Source organism: Vulpes vulpes, chromosome 15 (genome assembly GCF_048418805.1).
Source record: "Vulpes vulpes isolate BD-2025 chromosome 15, VulVul3, whole genome shotgun sequence".
In the NCBI taxonomy this organism is placed as follows: Eukaryota; Metazoa; Chordata; class Mammalia; order Carnivora; family Canidae; genus Vulpes; species Vulpes vulpes.
In genome coordinates, this window is record NC_132794.1 from 51,062,190 (window position 1) to 51,074,514 (window position 12,325).

Consider the following 12,325-nt stretch of genomic DNA (forward strand, 5'->3'; position numbering starts at 1 on the left):
TGCTGGTTCAAAAAGCTAAGATTTCAAATAACTTAAAAGACTAATGATACCTCTTCAATAACCAAGTTGTCCACAGGTAATTCAGCTAATTCTGCTACTCTCCTGGCCAAAGCAAACTGTCCCTCCATCGCCAGTTTTTCCAAAATAGATGTACATTCATGCTGAAAATTCTCAAGGCTGTGGCTGCTAATAATTACATGATTAATGGCTATGGATGTGTCCTTCAAAATTTCACTAAGGACACAGAGCTTCTTCACATCTGGACCTGTGCCAAAGAGAAGAGGGTATAAACATTTAATCAGTAAAATGCCACCATCAGAGGGAGAATATATATGCTTAACACCGTAATGTAATAAGGAAAAAAATAAAAACCTATTTTTCTACTCTGGTTGGCTAGCAGATGAAGTCATAAGCCATCCCCTATATAGTAAGAACTATTCAAGATTTGCACCAGGACTCAGTCTACACAGCTGGCTTTATATACAGGGCAGAGGTTGGTGGCCTGCTGTGTAGTAGCAACTCAGTCAACCTTGGGAAGACCTGGCCATTCATTCAGGCCAATCCCATTTTTTTCTAGATTTTTCTCCAGCCTTAAACAAATTTGTTTTTTATGACTGTTCACTTGCTCATTTAGTGCAAATGTCATGTGGATTAAGACACAGAACCAGTAGGCCAGCTAAAACTGGGCAATAGCCAAGTCTCTTAATTCAGCAGATTGTATTCAGAATGGAGCATCACTTGCTCCTTTGGACAACTACTTAAACCAGGGACACTCAGTGCAGTGTCTCTTTTTTTTATAAGATTTATTCATTCATCTTAGGGGGAGGGCAAACTGGGGGGAGGGGCAGAGTCGTAAGCAGACTCTGTGCTAAGAACAGAGCCCAACGTGGGGCTCAAGCCCATGCCCCTAAGATCACAACCTGAGCCAAAACCAAGAGTTGGACACCTAACTGACTATGCCACCCCTAACTGACTGTGCCAAACCCAAACCTGGCTGGGTTTGCTCCATCTCCCAAACAGTCTATGTAGAGCTGACTTGTGTCCTACCATAAAGGAAGGATATGAAAAACACTCTGTAGGAGCCTATTCCCAACGCCACCTGCTGGGCTGTGGTCTGATTTAGGTAGTTCTAGGGACAGTGAGACACCCTGCACAATACCCACCAGTAGGGGGATGCTAGGTTTCTTTGTTAAAGCATATAAAACCTAGGTTTTTTTTCTTATAAATATTTTCTTTAGGCACATACATATTATATACACAGAGAATATAAACATTCCATAAAAATGGGAAAAAATTATATGAATAAAAGCAGTATGGGCAGCCCTGGTGGCTCAGCGGTTTAGCGCTGCCTTCAGCCCAGGGTGTGATCCTGGAGACCCGGGAGTGAGTCCCACGTCAGGCTCCCTGCATGGAGCCTGCTTCTCCCTCTGTCTGTGTCTCTGCCTCTCTCTCTTTCTCTCTCTCTCTCCCCCCCGACCCCGTGTCTCTAATAAATGAATAAATAAATATCTTTAAAAAAATAAAATAAAAGCAGTAAAATGGTTAACAACATAGACAATCCTTATAATTTTTCAAGGATACAGTAATTCTGGCAAGAAAATAGGGAATTCAGGGATCCCTGGGTGGCGCAGCGGTTTGGCGCCTGCCTTTGGCCCGGGGCGTGATCCTGGAGACCCGGGATCGAATCCCACATCGGGCTCCCGGTGCATGGAGCCTGCTTCTCCCTCTGCCTATGCCTCTGCTTCTCTCTCTCTCACTGTGTGCCTATCATAAATAAATAAAATTAAAAAAAAAAAAAAAAAAGAAAATAGGGAATTCAAAAAAAAGAGAAAATAGGAAATTCATTTCTGAAAAAAATTAAAATTACTACAGATCAATAAAAACACCTGTGGGATCCCTGGGTAGCTCAGCGGTTTAGCTCCTGCCTTCAGCCCAGGGCGTGATCCTGGAGTCCCGGGATCGAGTCCCACATCAGGCTCCCTGCATGGAGCCTGCTTCTCCCTCTGCCTGTGTCTCTGCCTCTCTCTCTCTCTCTGTTAAAATCTTTTTTTAAAAATTAAAAACACCTGTATGTTAAAAGGACATACTATTTGGTCTATAGAGAAACAGACAAGTCCCATCTTACAGACACTTAATTTTGGAAACACCCTTTCTTTCCAGTCTTCAGCCCTGACCGCCAACAATGCAGGCACTGAGCCTAGCATTCTGTCACCATTCTGTGCAGATATGAGCTCTCCAAATAACCCCAGTAGTGAAAATGTCAGAATCTAGTATAAAACAACAACATAATCATTCAACAAAAACTTGAAATTATCAAGTAGAAAAGAAGGTAAGACAATAATTGGTTTCACTCAATCAGCAACAACCTTAGAGACTGCCAGTGTCTGGAGAGAAATGTAAAAAATAAGCATAATTTGTCTTTGAAACCTTCAAAATGAATTAGTCATTTCTGAAACAGTTTGTGACCCTGAGCAATGGTAACACTTTAAGGCTACTTGTCAGAAAAAAAAAAATTGACAGTGACAGGGTAGAGACTAGCCAGGGGGAAATGCAGCTGACAAGTCCTCAGAAGGAGCAGCCAATTGTATTATTTAGGTTATGCCCTGTTGTGCTAGGTTTTGAATGCTTTGACCGTGATTGAAGTTTTTCCTGCAACCTCTTCTTCAAACCTCATTATGGACTGTAAATGTAATGTTATATATCATATGCATTTTAATTTCCTGAATGCCCTTCTAAAATATTTTCAAGATTAAGGAATCTAATTTCTTAACAACTCAACTGTCAGGACTGTCTTACCATCAGAGAAGAAATTTTCTATTCCAACAAATAGCTGCAAAAGCTTCCCCAGTTCATACTGGGTCCCACACTGCTGCAGCATAAGCTTCAGAAGAAAACACACCTGCTCCTTCAGCCATGGGGCAGGGATGGTAGTGTGGACCCTTGTGGCTGCTGTTTCAACCTAGAAAAAAGAGGGGGTCAGGAAAACCAGTTTCTCAGGAATAGCAAATCAAAACCTCCCAATTTGGGAAAATATAAGAAAGGCAAGGTACCTCAAAAGTCCTTTCCTATCACAAAGGGGAACACTTATTCAGGTCCTTTCCAAATGACAAGAAGTAGAGGTATGCGTCCGAGAAGTGGCAAAAATAAGCTCTTTGTTTCTCTTTGTGAGATGTCCTACTGTATAGGGAGCTGTGTGTGTGTCAAAGTCAAAGATGGATAAGAGACCTACAGACTGAATGCCAACTATGGAGTGAACTGAAGCAAATACCTTCAAGTTAGCGACTGCCAAACTAATAACCCTGTGAGTTGCTGTGAAATTGACCTGACACATTTTACTTAACAGCTTTGGAGAGGGATGGAGGCCTGCCCTCAAGTCCAGAAGATCTGAGATTCATATAACAAGACCTCTTCGAAAGACTTAACATTAACTTGTTCTACCAACTTCTTCTACCAGTTTGCTTGTAGTTTATACTATTGTTAAGGAAGCATCTCGGTTAAGAAGCCTGGATTTATGTCATTACAATCAAATGCTAGCAATATTAATTGGAAGATGACCCCAAGTAGCAGGCTGCATTAGCCTGAATTGGAGCATAGTTCTTAGTCTTTATTTACTTGTTTATGTACTCCTGCTGCTGTAAGAAGAGGGTCTATAGCAGGCAAGTGATGGAATTAGTCAAAAACAAAAATATATGTGGAAGTAAAGGGTGGAAGCAAGGATGGAACAGGTGCACTGTCCCTCCAAAGAGATAAGCTGGAGCGGGAACAGTGAGGTCAGAGTAAAAAGATATCTGGGAGGGCCTAAATATAAATGAAAAACTATAAAACTCCTAAGAGATAATATAAAAGAAAACCTAGATGACCTTGTACATGGTCCTTTTTAGAATACAACACCAAAGACCTAATCCATGAAAAAAATAATTGATCAGATGGACTTCATTAAAAGTAAAAACCTTGGGGTGCCTGGGTGGCTCAGCAATTGAGCGTCTGCCTTTGGCTCAGGGCGTGATCCCGGGATCTGGGATCGAGTCCCACATCGGGCTCCCTGTGGGAAGCCTGCTTCTCCCTCTGCCTATGTCTCTGCCTCTCTGTGTCTCTCATGAATAAATAAATATTTTTAAAAAATAAAAGTAAACTTTTTTTTTTCTTTTTAAAGATTTTATTTATTTGACAGAGAACGAGAGAGCATAAGCAAAGGGAGCTGCAGGGAGAGGCAGAGGGAGAAGCAGACTCCCTGCTGGGCAGTGAACCTGATGTGGGACTTGATCCCAGGACCCTGAGATCATGACTTGAGCCGAAGACAGACACTTAACTGACTGAGCCACCTAGATATCACAAAAGTAAAAACTTCTGTTCTACAAAACAAAATCTCAAGAGAATTAGAAGACTAGACACAGATTGCAAGAAAATATTTACAAAAGATACATCTAATAATGGACTATTACCCAAAATATACAAAGAACTCCAAAACTGAGTGTTTAAAAAAAAAAACTCTATTAAAAAATAGGCTGGGGGCACCTGACTGGCTTAGTAGGTAGAGCATGTAACTCTTGATCCTGGGGTCTCCACATTGGGCAGAGCTTACTTAAAAACAAAACAGAGGGCAGCCTGGGTGGCTCAGCGGTTTAGCGCCACCTTCAGCTTAGGGCGTGATCCTGGAGACCCAGGATTGAGTCCCATGTCGGGCTCCCTGCATGGAGTCTGCTTCTCCCAATACCTGTGTCTCTGCCTCTTTCTCTCGGTGTCTCTCTCATGAATAAATAAATTTAAAAAAATAAAAATCTAAAAAACAAAAATACAAAACAGAAAACAAATGCTGAAGAGGATGTGGAGAGACTGGAACCTTGTATACTGCTGTGGCAATGTAAAATGGTGCAACTGCTATAGAAAGCAGTATGACAATTCCTCAAAATATTAAAGATACAGTTATCATATCATCCAGCAATTCCACTTTTGAGAGAATACCGAAAAGAATTAAAAGCAGGATCTTAAAGAGATTATTTGTATACCATGTTCATAGTAGCACAATTAAAATGTAGAAGCAACTCAAATATTCACAGATAGAGGAATGGATAAGCAAATGTGGCATATACATAGAATGGAATTTTATTCAGCATGTAAAAGGAAAGAAATTCTGCATTCTACATGGATGAGGCTTGAGAACATCATGCTAAGTGAAATAAACCATTTACAAAAAACAAATACTGTACAATTCCACTTATATGAGTTACTTAAAAGTAGCCAAGTGAAACTTCTCTGTCATGCCTGGCAACTGAGGTGCTGTTGGCAAAGCCACTGTAACTCGTGATCTGTCTCCCCACCTCTGGAACAGTACAAATGAGTTAGTTTGAATTATGCCACATACCCAGCTACTTGTCTGCTGTTATATCTTGACTACTAGCAGATAACAGGCCACTCTAACCAATTTCAGATCAATGATAAAGAGCAATAGGATTTCAACTTACAGTTTCAAAGCTCTTTTGGAACTCCAGAAGTTTAGCTTCAGCTTCTTTATAATTCTTGAAGAACATACACAGTTCATACATTTCCATCATCAACAGTAGTGGGGAATCCTTTGAGGAAGAGTTTGAATGAAATTTAAACATTGCGAAGCTAATCAATACTATTTGAATACTAATGAATAATACTAATGTAAGAGGCATAGTAAAAACAAGTACTATTAATAACAATTTCAAAGAAATGAATCATGTATGTTAAAGAGAAAGGAGATTAAATTTCTATTTATTTTGCCTTTTAGAAGAAGGATATTCAGACCAGGTACACCTACTCAACAGTCCATTTTCTGTCTATTCTTTACTTGGTTACTGCACATGAGCTGGAGATACTCCACTGAGCTGCCCAACCTACTGCTGTCTATAGCATTTCTACCACTTGGTGGGGGCTTTTCAGTCAGAAGACAGGGGTTTTGGAATGAGAAAGTATAGATCTGAACTATAAATACACTGCTTACTAACATACTTTGAGACCCTGGGCATGTTACTTAAGTTCTGTGAGCCTGAGTTTATTACTTTAAAATGAGAATACTATCACTTCATAACATCCTAATATATTATCTTTCTAAAAGACTATTGTGATAATTTTTGTGATAACTTTTATATCAAAAAATATATATAAAGCTCTTTGCTGGGGTGCCTAGGTGGCTCAGTTGGTTAAGTGACTGGCTTTGGCTCGGGTCATGATCCCAGGGTCCTGGGATCCAGCCCTGCATTGGATTCCCTGCTCAGTGGGAAGTCTGCTTCTCCCTCTTCCTCTGTGCACTCTCTCTCTAATGAATAAATAAAATCTTAAAAAAAAAAATAATAAAGCTCTTTGCTAAATAAATGGTAGTTATCATCACTTGTTGTCAGCTAAAAAAAAAAACTAGGGATCCCTGGGTGGCGCAGCGGTTTGGCGCCTGCCTTTGGCCCAGGGCGCGATCCTGGAGATCCGGGATCGAATCCCACATCGGGCTCCCGGTGCATGGAGCCTGCTTCTCCCTCTGCCTGTGTCTCTGCCTCTCTCTCTATCTCTCTGTGACTATCATAAATAAATAAAAATTAAAAAAAAAAAAAAAACTAAAAAAGCCAATAGGTGTATCCTGAAGTAACCCTTTAAAACACAGAAAAGAAATGAAGTGACTATTACTACCTTAAAGAAAAGTTGGAAACCTCTGATGAGAGTTTTGCTCTTCTGCCTTGTTAATAATGTTCTCCAGATGACTGAGAGGTCTTGAAGGTCCCATATGTGGCCTTCCACTGAGCCCTGAATGTGTTCTATTGCTTCAGCTGCAACACTGTCCTCCACAGATGTGATGATCCAAACACATAGACAAGGAATAGTACTGGCATCCTGTCACAGGATAAAAACTTTTCAAAAACAGTTGTGTCTGGATTACCTGATAGAGGGAGTTGGAGGCTTCCAGCAATGCTACAAACATGGATAGATATTTCCTGTTTAGAACAAGTCATCTCAAGAAATTGGTTAAACTAGCTTGAAAAGCTTTCAAACTGAAATAAATTCTAATGAGCAACAAGGAACTATTATAAACTGTTCTGCAGTGTGATGTATCAAAAGACCAAGAGACAGAATGGGTATATACGGAAACCGTGGAAGTACTAAGTATAAGGAACAAGACTGGCTTCCACAGAAATGCTGATCAAGGGACTTTCTAGAGCATCTCACTTGTCTGCTCAAGAGGCACAATCCTTTCTCTATGACTGCCAACCAGGAACCAAGCTCTGACCACTTAAGTTACTGAATATTAAGGTACAAGGAAGTATACTAGATGGCTTGGAGCCTAAGCCAGAAAAGCGTAAAAGTTACAGTGACCTTACAAATACATGCTGGAGCCTCACTGTCATCATCACCCCACTTCCTTTCTGATTATCAGCCTTCTCTGTCCCTTTCCACTTTTTCCATTGTTTGCTGGGTCTTTAATTTAGGCTTATTATTATCCTCACCTGGAGACATGAGGCCAGGACACTAAGGATAGGAGCCTGTTGTTTCATTGCTTCAGCTAGGAGCCAGCACCAGGGGTTTGGTTCCTCTGAGCACTGGAGTAGAACTTGAAAGAAATCAGCCATTTCTTCTTTGTTTCTCTGGAGTTCCTGGGGAGACCTGCTGCAGACTTCATCACTATCCATTTTGGAGTTAGACACTGAGGTCAGGTTCTCAAAAGCTAGTCTTAAGTGGTCTTGAAGGACAGGACTGAAATACTGAAGAAGAGATTTCACCTAGAAAACATATTAGGTGATTTAAAAAGACCAGTTCTATCTGGAGCTGAAAAATGTTAGAGAAAAGCAGAGGTAAAATTGTTCTTTCTCACCTTGAACTGTGTGGGGGGAAGTGACCATATCATTTTACAAAGTTATTTGTTGCTTTGGATTGAATTTCTTTTTTTTTTTTTTTTAGGATTGAATTTCTATATTTAATCTGGAGTCACAAAAACTCTTCCTTCAGCTCTGTAGTACTAATGACTAATTCTTTGTCTGAAGCCAACCCACTGAAATCTTAGTAAAAACAGTAGTATCATATAAAACAAAAGCCTAGGTACACACAACAGAAAGAACACTATTCATCCTCCCTGAAGTTTTCCATTTCCTCTTCTTGAATAGTTGGCAACAAATGGTGGCTTACCTCCTCTGGGTGATAGTTATAGAGTTGGCTGTGAATAATGAACTGTAACCAATCATTTGCTTTGGCACATTCTCTAAGGTAAGACGTGCTCAGCTTCACATTGTGAAGCCTGCAGAACTGTACTGCTAATGCCCACTGGCTGCTAGATTCACTAGATAACCTGTAATTGGAAGTTGGGGCAGTAGAGAAAAAAATTGTTAAAATATAGCTTTAGTTTTAAATGGAAAATTAGTAAAAATTAAATAAACTTAACTGCAGTATATTCTCTAAAAAGCCTTTCTACAAATACCAAATGTTTATTAGGCTGCTTTGGGGGAAAAAAAAAAAAAGAGGGCTCTTGCACCCAGAATGTATAAAAGTCTTCTTAGCATACTGGCAGAATTCATTCCTTTTATCAACCAAGAATCTATCCATAGATAGATTATACTAGCTATATACCACCTTTAGGAGTATTGAATAAATCAGCATTCAAGAAATTTCCTGAGTGCTTAATTGTTTCGCATGATTTGCTTTAGAGTATCAGAGCCCAGACAGATGCTTGGGCTTCCTCATGAAGGGGCAGTACTTATTCCTGCTCACAGCAGAAAACTTGAGAACAGAGTCACTGATAGCAGGTACAGGAGAGTGCTGCATTCCCAGGGTCTTAGGTGGCTAGGTCACCCCAGGTGGCATAGCACAGAGGAAAGATGGCATAAATGTATAAGTAGAGGTATTTCTGTGGATAGATGGTCACCTCAACTTTCATTATCAACTAACATATTAGCAAGAGAAAAATTAAGGACAATTCTTAGAGTCAAATTTTGTGAGATACATCCCCCAACTTTTTTCTTCATAAAAAAAAAAAAATATATATATATATATATTTTTTTTTTTTGAGAGCGAGAGAGAAAGCAAGAGAGAGAGAAAAAGAGAAAGAGAGCAAGGGAGGGGCAAAGAGAATCTTTAGCAGTCTCTGCACCCAGCAGGGAGCCAATGTGGGGCTAGATCTCAGGACCCTGAGATCATGACCTGAGCTGAAATCAAGAGTCAATGCTTAGCTAACTGAGCCACCCAGCTGCTCCCATCCCATATCTTCTTAAATGATTTCAACATGTAACACTTAAGAGGTTTCTCTCACTAGCAGGACAGTGGGGAGACAGAGTTCTCCATCTCTTGGAAACTCTTATCTCTAAAGAGTGAATGATTATTTGCATCCTCCCTTTTTTTTTTTTTAAGATTTATTTATTTATTCATGAGAAAGAGACAGAGGCACAGACATAGGCAGAGAGAAGCAAGCTCCTCAAAGGGACCCTGATATGGGACTCAATCCCAGGACCCAGGATCATGCCCTGAGCAAGGGCAGATGCTCAACCACTGAGCCATCCAGGCGTCCCTATCTACATCCTCCTTTACTGATGGCAAGAAGCAATCAAAACTCACTGTCCATTTACTGAGTAACTACTATATACTGTCCAAGTAAGATGGCCTGAAGGGATTAGTAAAAACATCTGAGGTGTCAGAAGAAAGACTAGGCAAATACAGACTGGAAGAAAAAAGCTTGCTGGAAAAGAGCATGAGGTGGAAATTCAACAAACCTCTTTATTTCTTGCTGCTGAATGTTGTTCCATATACCTTCTTCTAAGAGAATAAGCAATTCCTCTATGGTGGCCTTTTCACCCACAGCCAGTTTAGATAGTTTTTCAGCTGTAAGAAATACAAACAATAAAATATGGTCAAGAGAAAGGGTCAGGAACTCTTCTGTTTGAAGACTGTGGCCCAGGGCCATTTCAGAACCTAATTAAAAGGCCCAGAAAATGAGATAAAGTACAAACATTCTGTAGGAAAAGGATGAAACAGGAAGACAATTGTTTCCTCCCCAACCACCAACGATTCAATACTTTAAACCTATTCATCCCTTGTCCTCTAAACAAAACAAACCCCAGATGGAAAAGGTACTGGTACCTAGAGCCTCTCTGATACAGCTGTACTGAACATCTTCATTTCTACATTTGTAGTTCAAAATTATATTGGCCACTTTCATGTCAACTCTGAGCTTGAGGCTATCGAGGCCAAGCAGTTCTAAGAAACAAACACAGGCAGCTCCTACTGATGGAATGTAGAAGGAGGAGAGCCCTAAAACATAAGCTTCATTGCCTACTTGCTGGATCCTGAAAAAGAAAGGAATCAAAATCACATCAGAAAACAGTTTCTCACCAGGAAAAGCAGATGGAATTATGCAGTGATGCATGGAGTATCAGACACCTGTGATTTTTAGCTTCCTCTCCCTTCAGTTTTTGAGCCCTGCACACATTCATTGAGGTTCTTGGTAGTTTTGTCTCCATCGTCCCCCAATCTTTAACCTTCTCCTAAAACATCAACTCACAGGCCAAATTATTCTTGTTTCCAACTTCATCCAGGGAACACAGAACAGAACTTCTGAAAGACTGACAACTTGTGATCTTATCAATTATGAGTGTGTATAAATAAACTACCAAGAAAATTAATGCTAATTAAATTTTGATATGATATATATATATAGTATATGTAGTTTTACATCATAGATAAATTTCAAGGAAAGTTGCACAAGAAATTACCCATCTTTATTTACTGTGTAGACTCATGCCGACAGGAGATTCAGGGACCTTTTATCTTTCATTTTTCACCCTTCTTAATTACCTGAATATTTTATCATTAAAATGCATTACTGTGAAACAAGACGAAATCAGAGAGAGAAAGAGAGAGAGAAACCATAAGAGACTCTTTTTTTAAAAATTTTATTTCTTTATTCATAGAGACAGAGAGAGAGAGAGAGAGAGAGAGAGAGAGAGAGAGAGGCAGAGACACAGGCAGAGGGAGAAGCAGGCATCATACAGAGAGCCTGACGTGGGACTTGATCCAGGGTCTCCAGGATCACGCCCTGGGCTGCAGGCGGTGCTAAACCGCTGCGCCACAGGGGCTGCCCCACCATAAGAGACTCTTAATCACAGAAAACAAACTAGGGTCATTAGAGGGGAGGTGGGTGGGGAAATGGGGTAACTGGGGGATGGACATTAAGGAGGGCACATAATATAATGAAAACTGGGTGTTACAGAAGACTGATGAATCACTGACCTCCACTTCTGAAACCAATAATACACTAAATGTTCATTAATTGAATTTAAATTTAAAAATAAGAAAAAAATAGTGAAAAATTCATTACTTTAACTACAAAACAAATAAAGCAGATCTATATTTAGCTGATTATATCAAATACTCCTCCCAATTCTGTGCTTAATAAAAATGAATTATAAAAAAATGCAGATCTTAAATACAGCATTCACATCTTATTATACAATTCTCTCTTTAGAGTAACTGCTAATATTTGCCAATCTCCTGGGTCATTAAAAAAAACCAGAATTTTAAAAGATATAAATAGTATCTTTTTTTAATAGTATCTTTTAATATTATCTTTATTCTCCTTTTTCCCATTAACAAAAGATACATTACATCCCCCAAACTTGGAATATACAGAAAAGCACAAAATGGGAGAAAAAAAAAAAATCAAATTACTAGCCAGGTATAACTACTTAACTGTGATAAGTTTTGTTTTGTTTTTTTAAGATTTTATTTATTCATAGACACACAGACACAGAAGTGGGGGGGGCAGAGAGAGAGAGAGAGAGAGAGAGAGAGGCAGAGACGCAGGCAGAGGGAGAAGCAGGCTCCACGCAGGGAGCCCGACGCGGGACTCTGGGTCTCCAGGATCACGCCCCGGGCTACAGGCGGCGCTAAACTGCTGCGCCACTGGGGCTGCCCCTGTGATAGGTTTCCACTATACTTTTTTTCAAATGCATGTGTAAAAGACATAAATATGCCTTAAAAAAAAAAGATTTTATTTATTTATTCATGAGAGATGGGGGAGGGGGGGCAGAGACACAGGCAGAGGGAGAAGCAGGCTCCATGCATGGAGCCCGATGTGGGACTTGATCCCAGGTCTCCATGATCAGGCCCTGGGCTGAAGGCGGCACTAAACCGCTGAACCACCCGGGCTGCCCAGATATGTCTTTTAAGAATACAAATTAAGGATGCCTAGGTGGCTCAGCGGGTGAGTGTCTGGCTTTGGCTCAGGTTGTAATCCTGGAGTTCTGGGATCGAATCCCACATCAGGCTCCTTGCATGGAGCCTGCTTCTCCCTCTGCCTATGTCTCTGCCTCTCTCTCTCTGTACCTCTCAT

The 12,325-nt window shown here is 40.2% G+C and overlaps 1 protein-coding gene across 3 annotated transcripts in view; it reads right to left on the minus strand.

The window, feature by feature from the left end:
- SPG11 (SPG11 vesicle trafficking associated, spatacsin) overlaps nucleotides 1–12,325 on the minus strand; it is a 73,027-nt gene that overhangs the window by 17,369 nt on the left and 43,333 nt on the right. For all 3 annotated transcript variants that reach the window (XR_011997650.1, XR_011997651.1, XM_072740629.1), the window contains exons 22-29: nucleotides 10,075–10,280; nucleotides 9,708–9,816; nucleotides 8,134–8,293; nucleotides 7,458–7,730; nucleotides 6,646–6,846; nucleotides 5,463–5,570; nucleotides 2,797–2,959; nucleotides 51–265 (exon numbers count right to left, since the gene is read on the minus strand). Coding sequence is in view for 1 of the 3 variants with exons in the window: in XM_072740629.1 (XP_072596730.1) it covers nucleotides 51–265; nucleotides 2,797–2,959; nucleotides 5,463–5,570; nucleotides 6,646–6,846; nucleotides 7,458–7,730; nucleotides 8,134–8,293; nucleotides 9,708–9,816; nucleotides 10,075–10,280 (1,435 nt within the window). In the remaining 2 variants the exon portion in view is untranslated. The remainder of the gene's footprint in view (nucleotides 1–50; nucleotides 266–2,796; nucleotides 2,960–5,462; nucleotides 5,571–6,645; nucleotides 6,847–7,457; nucleotides 7,731–8,133; nucleotides 8,294–9,707; nucleotides 9,817–10,074; nucleotides 10,281–12,325) is intronic.